The 16,636-nt window shown below is 44.6% G+C and overlaps 1 protein-coding gene across 6 annotated transcripts in view; it reads right to left on the minus strand.

The window, feature by feature from the left end:
• pacsin2 (protein kinase C and casein kinase substrate in neurons 2) overlaps window positions 1-16,636 on the minus strand; it is a 35,479-nt gene that overhangs the window by 4,719 nt on the left and 14,124 nt on the right. For 4 of the 6 annotated variants that reach the window (XR_011475671.1, XM_024138289.2, XM_024138291.2 and 1 more), the window contains exons 2-9: window positions 15,174-15,264; window positions 14,802-14,958; window positions 14,400-14,635; window positions 10,073-10,228; window positions 9,703-9,878; window positions 9,201-9,321; window positions 4,202-4,246; window positions 2,133-2,257 (exon numbers count right to left, since the gene is read on the minus strand). Coding sequence is in view for 5 of the 6 variants with exons in the window: in XM_024138289.2 (XP_023994057.1) it covers window positions 2,133-2,257; window positions 4,202-4,246; window positions 9,201-9,321; window positions 9,703-9,878; window positions 10,073-10,228; window positions 14,400-14,635; window positions 14,802-14,958; window positions 15,174-15,230 (1,073 nt within the window). In the remaining variant the exon portion in view is untranslated. The remainder of the gene's footprint in view (window positions 1-2,132; window positions 2,258-4,201; window positions 4,247-9,200; window positions 9,322-9,702; window positions 9,879-10,072; window positions 10,229-14,399; window positions 14,636-14,801; window positions 14,959-15,173; window positions 15,265-16,636) is intronic. The other 2 variants (XM_024138292.2, XM_024138290.2) reach the window with 1 other exon arrangement.

Below are 16,636 nucleotides of genomic sequence, written 5' to 3' on the forward strand. Positions count from 1 at the left end.
TCGTGACATACCACAAGCTGAATCGAAAACCTTCGGATATGAGGGTTTAAGACATAACGGACACACAACTTGTACACAAGTGACACTTCCAACCATAACCAATCAAATAGACCATATGAGCATTGTGAGAAAAAAACACATGACCAGTCTGAGGACACTGACGAGGCAACGCTGGGTACGTATGGTTTTTAGACATTCATCGTGACACTAGGACAGTCACAAAATAAGCATGTTCAGTTAACAAATAAGAAATGGTCAGTTTCCCATTCACACAACATGTATACACCTTCACCAATTCCTCTTCTACAATCTCACTGATGCTTTTACTAGCATGTTATCAGTATTTTCCCAGCTGATACGCTCTGGGGTTGAGAAAACGGTCACACTTCACCAGGAATTCATTCTGAATTCCAATTTGACCCATATAATAGCCCATTTCCCTAGACACTTCAGGTAGATCTGAGAGGGTCAGATTGGTATAAGCAATATGGCAATAGCTCCATTTTGCCCTCTGATTGGCTAGGTCAAAGCATTACCATATTACCGACACCTTTAAAAAAAGATATATATTATCTAGAGAAGTACCTTGGGTTAGAGGCTGGGGGTAGATTCGGAATTCCACACTATTCTGTTGTGAGAACGAATTATGATGAAGTCACCCTAGACATTGATCTACGGTCAGTTTTGTATTTCCCCCTAATGATTAAGGTTAGGATTTGGGGAAGGTAAGCTGATCCTAGACCTGTGCTTAGAGACAACTTCAACCAGGAACCCACTGTAGTGTTGTATGTACATCGTATGTTTACAGTGCAGTTGGACCATGGCACGTAGTAGCCATCTGTCCAATCCCAACGTCACTGCACTGTGGACACCTTTATTGACAGTCACGGCGCAACGCTCTCTGAGATAACCACATCTCTCTCAGAGGAGTTGAAACACCAAACGGTGGCAACAATGTAACTTTGGTTGACAGAAGTCAGAAAAAAAGACAGAAGATGTTCACACATTCTCAATGATGTTATATTAGGTCTCAGACCAATATCAGCCTGCTTTTTGGTGATAGGCACAAGTGTTCTTTGTAGAGAGATAGAGACAGACAGACCGAGACAGAGATATGTATATATATATATATATATAGCGTAATACTCGATAGTTAGTTGCCGATAAACAACTTTTAAAGTGAGCAAATTATAAAATGCCCATATAGCAGTAAACTATCAATTTAAGGGGGATAGCTTGATAGATGTACTATCCCTTTAAGGGTGATAGCTAGCTAGATCTACTATCCCTTGAAGTGGTTGTATCTCTGATTTTGCTATAGCGCAGAAATGTGGACCAAATCTCAATGCATGAACATGAACAGGAAGGAGTGAAGTTGTACCTCGGTCCAGACAAGAACTTCACTCTTAAGCCCTTTTCCTTATATGGCCATTGTTTGTTCAGTCTATCGTTTGTGTTTTCGTGAGTTGTGAAAATGAATTTCCACTGTAAGTACAACTAATCTTGATCGACACACACTCACCTTCACCCCTGTAGACACAAATATACAGTAGAAGTGACGTGACAGAGTACGTGTCTCTTATGCTAGTAGGGCGAGGCAGACCCATGTTTGGCAATATGCACATCTGATGGATACCAAAAGGGCAAATGCCTTGCGTGCCTCACATTCCTCTCATTAACTCCCCTCACACTCCTCCAGCGCCCACTAACACACTCCCCCAGTACCCACCCTACACACACCGTGGGTCATGTTTGGAGTCAATTCACCAGTGTGCAACCTTTACAGTCAGTGGGGCACTTCTGTTTTCTCAGGGCTTGTTACAGGAATGTTTACCGTGACCATGGCAACAACTCAGTGGTGGAAGACGTCATTCCAAGAGCTTTTCTCCGGAATGCTTTACCAGCGTTCCCGATCAGCGGCAGAGAGCCTTGTGTGTGTAGGAACATTAACTATGCTGTTTAGATGTGGAAGGGGTGTGTGGAATGTGTGCAGCAGTGGTAAGAGAGTATTGGAAGCTACATTCTTTCACTGGCCTTCCGACACGTTTATCTACTGCACCTTGAGAAATGTCTTCCCACTTCCTGACAGTGTGTGTGTATGTGTGTGTGTGTGTGTGTGTGTGTGTGGTTACCTGCTGCTGCTCTTGGCTGCCTGCTGCTCTTCCATTTGGCTGATGCCCGTCAGGGTGACTCCCTCGGAGGGCTTCTTCTTAGTCTCTCGCCGACTCAGTGTACGGTTCAAATCTATGGACCAGTCCTGACACACACACACAACACACACACACACACACACACACACCACACACACACCACACACACACACACACACAACACACACACACACACACACACACACACACACACACACACACACACACACACACACACACACACACACACACAACACACACACACACGATTAGAGTCACGCACCCTTGGACACAGATGAACATGAGTCACATGCTCAGCTCAACGGATTCAGCATCAATGTTCAAACATTAGTAACTAAAACTGCTTATCTTAGCAACAATACTACACAAAGGACAAGCATTGAAATAATGCACACACTTACACCCAGGCGCACACTCATTGGAAGTTCCGATGCTCTAACTAACACAATCACTAGGTAACGTTAGGCAAACGTTTCTCAGGCTGTGACTAAACACTGAAGACCAGGGCTGTGGAGTACTGAAACAGTGTGTGTGTGTGTGTATGCGTGTGTGCATAGTTAAGGTAAACACATCCATCACCATAAAGACAGACATAGCACCGAGCCATCACAAACCTCCACCAGAAGCTAAGGAGCGGGCTTGAATCAAAACATCATCCCAACCAAAGCCAATAGAACCTCATCCCAACATTAGGAGAACCTTGTCCCAATGCAGGCCCACAGAGAGACACACACACTTTAACATAGTCCAATACTGCAACTCTATCCACAGAAGGACAGGGGCTGTGTTCAGGAGGGCCCTAGACTTACTACAGCTCTAGAGGTTACATAGGGGCTGTGTTCAGGAGGGCCCCTAGACTTTACTACAGCTCTAGAGGTTACATAGGGGCTGTGTTCAGGAGGGCCCTAGACTTACTACAGCTCTAGAGGTTACATAGGGGCTGTGTTCAGGAGGGCCCTAGACTTACTACAGCTCTAGAGGTTACATAGGGGCTGTGTTCAGGAGGCCCTAGACTCACTACAGCTCTATAGAGGTTACATAGGGGCTGTGTTCAGGAGGGCCCTAGACTCACTACAGCTCTATAGAGGTTACATAGGGGCTGTGTTCAGAAGGGCCCTAGACTTACTACAGCTCTATAGAGGTTACATAGGGGCTGTTTCAGGAGGGGCCCTAGACTTACTACAGCTCTAAGGTTACATAGGGGCTGTGTTCAGGAGGCCCTAAGACTTACTACAGCTCTAGAGGTTACATAGGGGCTGTGTTCAGGAGGGCCCTAGACTTACTACAGCTCTAGAGGTTACATAGGGGCTGTGTTCAGGAGGGCCCTAGACTCACTACAGCTCTAGAGGTTACATAGGGGCTGTGTTCAGGAGGGCCCTAGACTTACTACAGCTCTATAGAGGTTACATAGGGGCTGTGTTCAGAAGGGCCCTAGACTTACTACAGCTCTAGAGGTTACATTTCCCTTATAGTTCTACGTTTTCCCAAGCCACTCCCTGTTCCCACAGATATAACAAGTGGGTTGTTCTCGAAGTTCAAAGGTCAGTCTGAGGGCCTGACTGGTGAAGCCAGAGGGTCAAATTATATCACACGACCTGGCAGGCATCATGTGACCCCCTGCAGGGTTCACAGGGGCTGACAAGGTCAGAGGTCACCACGGGGTGAAAGGTTAGATAGAGGAACGATGACAGAAGGAGTCTTCTGGAATACAGACATCCAGGAAGACAAACATCCATAGGATGAGACAGGGGGAGGAAGGGAGGAGTAGTCACGCACATCCCCACACGGGTCATACACGACAGACGTGGTGACGAGGCCATTCATCAGACAGACGTGTGTGTGTGTGTGTGTGTGCGCACTTCCTTGTGTGTTTTCAGGTGCTCCTCGTAAAGCATTAGGAGGGCCAGAATGGGCACATAAACCGAACACACACACACACAGAAAACGCAAACAGAGGACGGAGAGTGAGGTAAATAACCCTCCCCCCAGGAACCACGGTGATAGAATAGTCCTTCCCAGGCAGAACTCACTACAATGGACCTTCTGGACCTAGAGGAGCGGGACCAGTCCACATTCTGTCAAATGGAGGGGTGGGTGGGGGTGGACAAGACAGGAGCATTATTTCCAAGTAAAGAACAGCCATTTAAATAACAATGCTTTAACATCCAAAAGGAACACATCTAAGCACAGTATCAGTTAGTCTGTGATCATGAAGAGGTGTCTTGTGATAAACGTTGCTCTTCATTTAGTGTTATGTTGATGTGGAGTTTGTTTTATGGTCCTTTTAAACGCTCTTCTTCTAGCACTACGAACATCGATTTCTGAAGAGATTCTACCTCACTCAAATGCTTGTTTTTAATTACTGAATGAACCTACGTTAAGTAACTCTGGATAAGAGCGGGTGCAAAATCAGTATTCCTCAATCCATACCAGGGGGCACATATTTCCATATCTTGCTTTTCTATCTTCTGTTTTGTAACATGTGTCATGACGTTGGCCTGGGGGTAGGTTTATGACAGTCATAAATACCTCTTTCCCCCGTTCCTCTCCCTACTCTACTGATGTGACATTAGAAAGCCCCTTTGGTTAACATAGAGATTCTGGGAACATCAGAAGTTGGGAGGAAATGAACTAAATTCTGGTAATCCGACCAACTGAACATATGCGGTGGTACTTAAGGTATATTATGTCAGTTCGGTTGCCCTCTGACACATTCTCATCAATGATAGAATGACAAACTCTACTGTGGAAAGTCTAAACATCAGAGGTATCGGATTCACATGGAATTGTTGTTTAATTCAAATGTTTGAATATGAAATTATTTGTGAAGAGATTAAATGTAATTTTAGCTTCCAAATGAGAGATTTGGGTTTTCATAAGTTTGGGCCTCTGCTCAACCAGTGGCCCGCCCCTGTGAAGAGACATGGGTTATAAACTTTTCAGACACACRKCTCTCCCTRRACTATATAAGCCATTGACGAAGATTTAACCTTCTGTTCCGAGGATATGAGGGTGACGATCCCATGTCAGAATGGTTCAGGTAATAACTACAGAACTAAGCCAACATCAGCATGAGCTTTGGTTGTGAATGGTATGAACTTTGAACTCGTATTCACTTCAGAAGTGATACCTCCTAGCCGTTGAGTTAGCAACAGCTGCTACAAACGCAGGTTAGGAAGGACAGTCAGAGTATCCCGTCTACTACACAACGACGTTACTACAACGTATCCAGTGACCACCAGAGACATTCTTCAAAGGACAGAGGACTCGGTTTGGCAACACGGTCTTCTATCTACCACCAACCTACTGAAGCGCAGCTCAGAGTAAATATTTATTGCATTTTCCTTTTCCAAATGGGCGGTAATTTAGAATGCATAAGATACTGTATTTACGATAGCACAGCTTCGGCCCTGTTCCAGTCTCCCGCTCTTTCACTAAAACCCAGCCCCCTTTCCTTTGTGTAACAAGCTGTCATATCTGTTCCGCCCGCTAGGGACGTTTTCCTTTATGACGGCAATTTGTAATCAAGTTATGATTTAATTGTGTATGTGTGATTCTGTGTGATTAGTTAGGTATTTAGTAAATAAATAATTAAACCCAATTTTGTATTGCTGATTGAACTTGTTAGCCAGGATTCTTGCAGATAACCAAGAATTTACAACTTTCAGAATATGAGACTGAAGTAAGATGACGATTGATGTTGACTGCTATTGATGTAAAATATTGCTAAATCTTTAAGAGTTTATTCGGAAGATAACAGCTCTATAAATATTCTTTCGTGGTGCCCAACTCTCTAGTTAATTACATTTACCCGATTAGCTCAATCAGGTGATATTAATTATGGAGAAAGTATTTTATAGAATAGCATGTCATAGCAATTAATCCGGCATAGCCAAAGACACGACACATGGTTTGACACCAACAAAATAATATTCCATGCCCTTATGTTGTGACAGCGCTATCATTTCCTCTTGGATAGAGCTTGGTTACGATCTGCGCATTGAAGACAAGTCAGTATTCGGTACAACCTGACAGACAGGTTTGGTGTCTGTCTGTGTGTGTGTGTGTGTCCTATCAAATGACAGAAAAATGCTGGGGAGATTGCACACTGTCACAATGGGCTTTTGTGTGGTACGACACGTCCCAGTATGTCCTTACTATAGCTTTAAGTACAACTCGACGAATGGCTTGACAAACTCAATGTACTTTAAAATGACTAAAACCAAATTGAAACAGTGTACAAAATATAATGGATCTATATTTATAGTTTCTTGACCTTCCAACTCGCTAATAATCACTAGACATTCAGGGAGCATAAAAAATAAATAAAATAAAAACGGGTAGATGTGGCTGTCATGAAATTTCATCAGCCGGTGATTGTCAAGCAAATAACTATCGGTCTCATGGTAATTGACTGTTAATTAACATAAACGCGTTTAGCATCTCCTGGCTTCCACACACAGCCTACAAGCCACTGATGCAGACCTTCAGAACATATACATTTTTAAAAGTATAATAAACCCATGTAATATAGCCTACACCTTCACAATTAAACTATTATTTATGTTAGACAGGTCTAAAGAAGCATGATATGAAGAAAATGTTTAACAGAATAGCATACTCTGAGTTGTCCATATGTTAATTCCTGATCTGGCTTTGCCAAATGGCTGTTGGCTACAATAGTTCATTTAGCAGACAAGATTTGCTTAGAATTCCATGGCATTATTTAATAGTATGAAGAATACAATTGAACAAAGCTGTATAAAATAGAAAGGATATTTTCTCCAAGCGATGAGGGAGTACGCACATGCGGCTATTCTGTGTGGAGCTGTTAACAAAGAAACAGGTATTCCTATATGCTTAATTTAGTTATTATTTATGTAACTTTAGTTCTACAAATGTTGGGCTATACGTTTTGATTTTTAAATACATTGTAAGGTCACATGACGCGACTAATGATGATTTGAAAAATGTCACTCGAAAGGTATGAGTGCTGCTTTGTTTTTAGCGCAGGCTGTACACACTACATCAGCCACTCATTCACAATTTGACAAGCACTTGATAATGCATAGAATTTTATGGCAGCATCCCGTGTGTGGCCGTAATGCACCCCAAAACAATCCATGCCTTTTGCGTTGTGCCCTTCTCCCGGAGGGCTGCGCGCTCCATCATGTGATCGGTTCTTTCTCAGAGGCTACAAGTGAAGAAAGACACATGGGGGACACAACAGCGCGCATCCTTATCCAATTCCGAAGTGCATATTGAAGATATTGGAACTGTCCACATTTACTTTTCGTCAGCCAACAAGATGAGTAGGCCTAACGAACAGCAAAAGCACTAGCCTATGTCAATCTACTATCCCCCATAGTACAAATTTTGACCTATTCTATGCGAGAAATAAATATTCCAAACATAGTCTGGGACAGTTGTGGGATGCGCTAGATCCCAAATTAATACAACCACTAGCATTAAAAATTACTTTTTTTTACACAATGTGACTGACACAACAGATCAGAACATTTAGCTTAAAATGTTGATAAACTATTAGCTATTTCTTCACATTATAAGCACAAAAAATGTGCACATGGTAGTAAGCAATAAGCGTAAATGTTCCATTAGCGGGAAAACACGATTATCAAAAGTGACAGCAAATGCAATTATGCATGTAATGCTTTTATTATAAAGGTGCATTTTTATGGTGAAAATTATCTTTACAAAACTTGAAACTCAATCGCTGCTTATGTATACCGTTTAGGCTCTACACTCTTTGTAAAGCTGATTAATGTGCTTAATTTTAAAGAAGTTATTTGGCCACTTTAGCTGTGATACAAACCTTATTAAAACATATAGGCTACATGAGGTGTGTGACTATGAAAAAGCCACAAAAAAAGGCATTGTTTATTATGCTGGGCATCATTCACAAGTGATAATATATAATTCAAAAGCTAATATTGTCACCCATCAGACTATTCTTGATTTAATCTTGTCTTTACATATACTAAATAATGTGTGTGTGAAATTTGTTTTGATTTAGAATGGACCATTATCATTCACCTGTATCGAAACAGGGGCAGCGGAAACAAATACATGTCATCTATGCACTTAAATAGGGAATGGAGGACACTTTTCCCGTGGTTTATTTTCCTGCCAGCCAGGTAGGCTATACTCCTGTTGTAAATATAAGCAATGTGCTTAATATTAGGAAAGTTAAAAAATTAATATAGTAGGCCTAGCCTATAGAAAGGTAAGTCTCCTCTTTTTAGTAGAGGTCATCACTGTTTTCTCGCAATTGCATAGCCTATTGAAATGTTGCGCAGCATGAGCTCTCATTAAGTGTTTGATTCGATTTGTTATTACATTTGCATTGATGTCAGAGTGATTAGATGGACAATAGAGTGCTGAGTACCAGGCAGTTAGCAAGTTTGGTAGGCTACTAATGCCAATAGCAGCATCAGAGCTTGGAGATCCTTATTACCGTGACTAAACGATCACGTGGAATTTGACTGCCTTCATGACTTGTGACCGCTGGTGTGGCGGTAATACGGGCACCGCAACAGATCTAATTGGGGACTATTTTTTGAAAATTCTGATGACATGGAAATAGCATTTTCAGCGCAACCCTTAGGACCTCGAAGACAGAATGCAGCCCCCCGGGCAAAATTACTTAGACACCCCTGACCTAGAGGGAGAAATGGCGGAGTGGGAAGAGTAGTTCCAATGGAATCTTTCCACAGAGTCATAAATCTTGTTGAGTTATTAATACCAATGTAATAACTTCTCTGCCTCACCATGTACCTCAAACTCAGAACCGTTCACGGACACTGAGCCACTCTCTCTCTCCCATCTCTCATTTCCTCAATACATGTACCTCAAACTGGGGCCAGTTCATTGGAGCTAAACCCCTCTCTCTCTCCCATTCCTCTCCCATCCTTCTCCCTCTCCCCGTACCTCAAACCGGGGCCAGTTCATTGGAGCTAAACCCATCTCGCTCTCCCATTCCTCTCCCATCCTTTTCACTCATCCCCGTACCTCAAACTGGGGCCAGTTCATGGGCATGCCAGGACCGTGGTTGGAGCGGAACCACTTGAGGTCCTCCTCAGCATCAGCAGCAGAGATAGTGTCCTCCAACGTGTGGTAGACTGTCTGGAATCTAGAGAGGGAGAGAAGAGGAAGACAGGAGAGCGAGAGAAAGAGCGAGAGAAAGGGAGCGAGAGGGTACATCAGCATTTCCCTAATGATGGATGGTGAACCATGTATCAACATCCAACCATCCAACATATCCCCTACTCCCTAACCACTCCTGTAGATACAAGTGGATTGAAAAGCAGCCAATCAGAAGGCAAATAAAGCTATGAAGGTTAGGATGCAGAGGCTAGGGGTCCATTTGGAATTGATATGGAGAGGTCTTCCTCATTATTGGTGGAGGTGTCTTAGCCTACTTGTGATTGATGGAGGTGTCACAGCCTACTTGTGATTGGTGGAGAGGTATCATAGCCTACTTGTGATTGGTGGAGAGGCGGAGGAGTCTTACTTGTGATTAGTGGAGAGGTCGAGGTGATGCTTGACTTCCAGCAGAAGTGCTTTGAAGAAGGTGATGCGTTTGTCCTCAAACTGCTGCCATTGTTCAAACACCTGCTCCATGTTCTCCATGTACTGGGGWGTCACCTTGTCCAGCTCCTCCAGAGACTTCTCATAGCGCTCCTTAGTCTGGAACCCAGAGGATCATACAGGGAAGCACACACACACGGACACACYGAGCTGAAACATTTGCTCCATATTGTCAGGATACTCAAATGGTCACATTCCAGCCATGACACACAACATAGACATAAAACACATGTCCACACAGAGATGAATTAACACCAGTGTAACCCCCCCTCCCCTCCCACCCCCATCCCTACCTTCTCCATCTCCTGCTGGCACTTCTCCACCTTGTCCTGCATTTTCTTCTGGGCCTCAGAGTTGCTGTTGTTCTCCAGCTTGCTGTTGTTCTCCCGGCTGGTGGCCAGCTTCTCTTCCTTACAGGCCCCGTGGTACGCCTTCTTCATCGTCTCCATCTGCCATATGGCACAGAGAAGGTAAGGTACAGCGGTTAACATCATGCTTATGTAGCTAATGGATAACCAAGTTAGCATGGCGCAGTAGCTAAGTGACTATTCAATATGATTCCACCCTTACAGTGGTAAACACAAGCTTAGGAACAAGACCAGATCTAGCCTTTTGGGGTCCATAAGCAATTATTGGCTGGGCTGACACTGCTAAGGAACAATGCTTTTTCAAAAGAATAAAGGTGAGAGGAATGGTGACGGGGGGTCTTTGAAAGGCAAGAGAATACCTTGATTAAGTCAAGGTAACAAAATAATACGATAATGAAAGTCAAAGACTAAGCACCCAATTCAGACTCTGGTAAACAAAGAGGTGGAAACTAAAATAGACTTAGGAAAAACTCTGGCGATTGGCAAAACCTGTCTACCTAACAGCTGGGTTTTGATTCAATCTACAACAAATGGAAAGAGGGAATGAGAGAAGGGAATGAGAGAAGGGGACAAGGCCATTAGTTCCTGTTGTTTGGGACAGGGCCAGAGTGGCAGCAACGTTCTTCTCCCATTTATCATGGGATCTCTGATAAAGGCCACATAGCCAAAGAACAGAGGGAACAGCCTGTCTGCCATTGGCTCTAATTATATCATAGAACGGAAGCTGTCTGTCTGTCTGTCTGTCTGTCTGTCTGTCTGTCTGTCTGTCTGTCTGTCTGTCTGTCTGTGAGAGAAAGATAGAGCAAGGTGGAGTGTGAGATTTTAAATATGGAATGTGTTCTATCAGTGTTATTGTTTGTGTGTGTATGTGACAAGAATGAAACATGAGTGTGCGCGTGCGGTAGACAAGGCCATTCCACCCGCTTCTTTTAAGACAAGACAGTTAGCCCGTTTCCATCTCCTCTCTCTCTATTGGCTCACTGTCTGGCCCTCAAGTACATGAATTACCTCCTTGACCCAACACACACATAACTGTACTAATCCGTCACCGCCCAATGACAACAACAGGAAGAGGCTTATTGTGACATATCTCTCTCTCTCACACACACACACCAGCCAGGAAGACTCAGATTGTGAAACTGGTACACTACAAACTCAAACTACAGACTGTTCCAGAACTCCCAGGTCAAAGGAGAAGTGACATCAGACATCATTTGAGTGTGTGTGTGTGTTGGTTTGTGCAAGTAGGAGTGTGTTCATCTGCACTACTACTGGCCAAAAGCACAGCAGAGCAGCCCAGTGTATTTCCCACACCATAACAAATCAAGGCACCGCAGAGAAACTGAGTGCCAGTTCGACACACAATGGCATTCCCTTTCTCAGCAGCTGCCTGTGGCCAGTGTAAAGTTACACGCCACTGCTTCCTATGAATGGCCAACACTAATGAAATAGCCAGTTTATATAGAAAATGAAATGTTAGTCTCAAACAAAATGTGAGATAATGTCTAGATGCTTTTTAAAGTGGAGATCTAGTTGATAAATTGCCAGGCTGGGCTGATGAGACAGTTGATTGCGCAGTCAGATGGAACATAGTAAACAGGCATTATAACATCATAGATTTAGCCGGTGGTAACTTGTGGATTATAAACTGGGTGGTTCGAGCACTGAATGCTGATTGGCTGAAAGCCATGGTATATCAGACTGTACACCATGTGTATGACAAAACATTTATTTTTACTGCTCTAATTACGTTAGTAACCAGTTTATAATAGCAATAAGGCTCCTCGGGGGTTTGTGATATATGGCCAATATATATTGGCTAAGGGCTGTGTCCAGGTATTCCGCATTGCGTTGTTTCTAAGAACAGCCCTTAGCCGTGGTATATTGGTCATATACCACACCTCCTCGGGCCTTATTGCTTAGACAGACACCGGCTGGAATGTGGTTTAAACGAATCAGCATTCAGGATTAGACCCACCGTTGTATAGATAGCACTAATGGCCTGTTTGTTGTACAGCATAGCAGCTAGTACAGGAGAGAAGGAGCTGCAAACAGCGAAAGCAGTGAGTCAGTGATATGTGTCCAAGTGAACTGAGGGGTGAAAGGAATAATTGTGGTGGTTATTGCAGAAATCAACAGACTGATAAATGCAGGGTAAAGCTGGTGTGTGTATGTATAGTCGTGGCCAAAAGCTTTGAGAATGACACAAATATTAATTTTCAAAGTTTGCTGCCTCAGTTTAAATGGCAATTTGCATATACTCCAGAATGTTATGAAGAGAGATCAGATGAATTGCAATTAATTGCAAAGTCCCTCTTTGAATTGCAAATTAACTGAATCCCCAAATAACATTTCCACTGCATTTCAGCCCTGACACAAAAGGACCAGCTGACATCATGTCAGTGATTCTCTCATTAACACAGGTGTGAGTGTTGACGAGGACAAGGCTGGAGATCACTCTGTCATGCTGATTGTTATTCAAACTCAGACTGGAAGCTTCAAAAGGAGGGTGGTGCTTGGAATCATTGTTCTTCCTCTGTCAACCATGGTTACCTGCAAGGAAACACGTGCCGTCATCATTGCTTTGCACAAAAAGGGCTTCACAGACAAGGATATTGCTGCCAGTAAGATTGCACCTAAATCCACCATTTATCGGATCATCAAGAACTTCAAGGAGAGCAGTTCAATTGTTGTGAAGCCTTCAGGGCGCCCAAGAAAGTCCAGCAAGCGCCAGGACCGTCTCCTAAAGTTGATTCAGCTGCAGGATCAAGGCACCACCAGTACAGTGCTTGCTCGGGAATGGCAGCAGGCAGGTGTGAGTGCATCTGCACGCAAGGTGAGGCAAAGACTTTTGTAGGATGGCCTGGTGTCGAGAAGGGCAGCAAAGAAGCCACTTCTCTCCAGGAAAAACATCAGGGACAGACTGATATTCTGCAAAAGGTACAGGGATTGGACTGCTGAGGACTGGGGTAAAGTCTGATGAATCCCCATTCCGATTGTTGGGGCAGCCGGAAAAAATCTTGTCCGGAGAAGACAAGGTGAGGGCTACCATCAGTCCTGTGTCATGCCAACAGTAAAGCATCCTGAGACCATTCATGTGTGGGGTTGCTTCTCAGCCAAGGGAGTGGGCTCACTCACAATTTTGCCTAAGAACACAGCCATGAATAAAGAATGGTACCAACACATCCTCCGAGAGCAACTTCTCCCAACCATCCAGGAACAGTTTGGTGATGAACAATGCCTTTTCCAGCATGATGGAGCACCTTGCCATAAGGCAAAAGTGATAACTAAGTGGCTCGGGGAACAAAACATRGATATTTTGGYTCCATGGCCAGGAAARTCCCCAGACCTTAATCCCATTGAGAACTTGTGGTCAATCCTCAAGAGGCGGGTGGACAAACAAAAACCCACAAATTCAGACAAACTCCAAGCATTGATTATGCAAGAATGAGCTGCCATCAGTCAGGATGTGGCCCAGAAGTTAATTGACATCATGCCAGGGCGGATTGCAGAGGTCTTGAAAAAGAAGGGTCAACACTGCAAATATTGACTCTATGCATCAACTTCATGTAATTGTCAATAAAAGCCTTTGACACTTATGACATGCTTGTAATTATACTTCAGTATTCCATAGTAACATCTGACAAAAATATCTAAAGACACTGAAGCAGCAAACTTTGTGGAAATTAATATTTGTGTCATTCTCAAAACTTTTGTCCATGACTGTATGTGTGTTTCTTTACATCTGAGCTTGTTGGTTCTGTGTTCTTGTGTGTGTGCTAGCTTGTCACTCTGAATCCACATCTAACCTCATTTCATGATGGTGTGTGTATGTGTATTGTGTGTGCATGTGCTTTGTGGTGCATGCCTGTGTGCTCGCGCGTGCGTGTGTGTGTGTGTGTGTATTGTCTGCTCACATGTGTATTGTCTGCACGTGTGTGTATTGTCTGCTTGCGTGTGCGCGTGTGTGAGTATTGTCTGCTCGCGTGTGTGTATTGTCTGCTCGCGTGTGTGTATTGTCTGCTCGCGTGTGTGTATTGTCTGCTCGCGTGTGTGTATTGTCTGCGCATGCGTATTTTCTCTGTGTGCGTGTGTATATACATATATATATATATATATATTCTCTGTGTGTGTATTGTCTGCGTGTTTGTGTGTGTATTGTCTGCGTGTGTGTGTATATATATATATATATATTCTCTGCGTGCTGTGTGTGTGTATTGTCTGCGTGTGTGTGTCTGTATGACTCCCCAACCTCTTTCAGTTTCTTGGCCCAGGGTTTCTGGGCCTTGCGGAAGCCGTCGTCAGCCTCCTTGGTCTCCTTGAAGCCTCCGATCATCTGTTTGTGGTAGTAGTCRCTCTGCCACACCTTGAGCTTCTCAAAGTCCTCCCCCATCAGCGCCGCCTTCACCTCCATGTGGAGCTCGCTCACCTTCTCCGCCTCCGTGCACAGGGCACCCCACGCCCGCTCCAGGGTCCCGTACTGAGGTCCTGGGGATGCACATGATTAGATAACACACACATGCATGCTTACGGTGATGGAGAGTGCAGTACTGAGAGTCCAGAGGGGTGAAGGGAACAGAGGGGTGAAGGAGTGGAACAGACACACACACACCTGTCTTCAGTGCTTGGACCACTGAAGTGTGTGTGTGCCTACCTTTCTCTATAAGCTGTCTCCAGCGTTTGGACCACTCTGTGAGCTGCTGTGCGTAGGACTTCTCGATGCGCGCACGCTCATGGAGACAGTTCATCAGGTCGTTACACAGGCGACTGCCATCGTCCACCCGCCTCACTGTTCGCTTGTAGTTCCCCACCTGGGTGAGAGAGAGGAAGGGAGAGAGAGGGAGGGAGGGAGAGATACTTGGAGTTATGGGGGGGTGGGCAGGTGAGAGGGTGTGTGTGTGTGTGTGTGTGTGTGGCAGGGTGGGAGTTGAGTGTACAGCTACGTGCATATCATATAATGACGTATGTTTGTTAATTGTATGTTTTTCAGTGTGTGTGTTATACTGTATGTTGTCTACGGTCTCACCTCCCAGAAGCTGTCACTGGAGACGTCGACCATGGAGTCATCGTAGGAGCCGGACATGGCTGCTGCCCTCAGTACCCACAGTCCTCAGGGGCTGAAACACACAGTCAATAACACCATTACACAACAGACTGGCTGTTATAAAGACTGGCTGTTAGACTGGCTGCAGGGGACAGGACAGCACTAAGTCTTAAAAAAAGTGCTATTTTTATTGCATTAAAAAAACGTTTTACTTTCTACCCTAGCTGGGTCTTCCTTAGGTCCTGTCTGTCTGTCCATTCTTTCCAAGGGCACTGGGATGTGCTGACAGCGTCTGGTGTTCTACCACGTGTAGAGAGCCCTGTGTGGGGCAGACTTAATACTCTGATCCCCTGGCTTCAGCACGGCCTAGTGGGGCTACTAGCCTACGTACCGTATGAACGAACACACACAAGAGACAGACAACTAGGCTACTCATTTCTCTCCATGAGTAGGAAAATGAAGCCTGTAAATGAAGGGTATGACAGTGAGAGAGAAAACCGAAGACAGAAAGAGATTTCACAGGCGGACTTTAAATCAGTCCGTCCACACACACACACTTTAGTTTCACTACAATCATATGACACGAAGTGGCAGCTGGGAGCAGAGCGTCATTCTGTTGTTGTGTGTTCTCAGTCAACTAGTAAAAGCCCGTTATCATAAAAGGCTCCAAACAACACCCAGGCAACTTAATTATCACGCTGTCACTGTGACACTCCTGAGTAATGCTGAACTGGGACCACGGCCAAAGATATGATCTGAGAGAGAAAGAATTAACAAGAGGGGCAACAGAGCGAGACAGATAGGAGTGTGTGCAATCTGTAATCTGGTGTGAATCTAAACAGCAGGTGAGTGTCTTCACCCATTTCAAAAACCTTACAGCCTGAAAAACAACAACACACAGCTCTGTGCAGGGTGGCACAGAGGGCCTAGTGTGTGTGTGACTTATCTGTCGTTTTAGCACACACTGTGGGGAGCTTCCGTTTGCTGAGTGACATGGGATCGGAACTCCACCGACAGAAAGACCTCTGTTCCTCTCCTCCTTCATCCTCCTCTACCCCCCTCTGTCTGCTTTCTCTCTAAATCACTGCTCTATCTTCAGCTTCCAAGTAGGCCCCTGATCCTCTCGCCATCTCTTCATGATTGTGTGTAAGATAGTGTGTGTTTCCTGGCGGTCAGTGGCCCATGTCCTCCAAACCACAGCTAGGGCTGGAGGACAGAGAGGGTTGTTGTGGCTGGAGGGAGGAGGGGGGGACCACAGCTAGGGCTGGAGGACAGAGAGAGGGTTGTTGTGGCTGGAGGGTGGAGGGGGGGGACCACAGACAAGAGTGTCTTTCACAACACTCAACCAACACATGCTCTCTGTTGTGAACTGCAAATCAGAAGATGTGGAATCTGTATTTAGTGGCGTAACCCTACTAAAGGGTTACCATAAGTCCCTGGGCCAG

The sequence above is a fragment of the Salvelinus sp. IW2-2015 genome, unplaced genomic scaffold (genome assembly GCF_002910315.2).
Source record: "Salvelinus sp. IW2-2015 unplaced genomic scaffold, ASM291031v2 Un_scaffold1438, whole genome shotgun sequence".
In the NCBI taxonomy this organism is placed as follows: Eukaryota; Metazoa; Chordata; class Actinopteri; order Salmoniformes; family Salmonidae; genus Salvelinus; species Salvelinus sp. IW2-2015.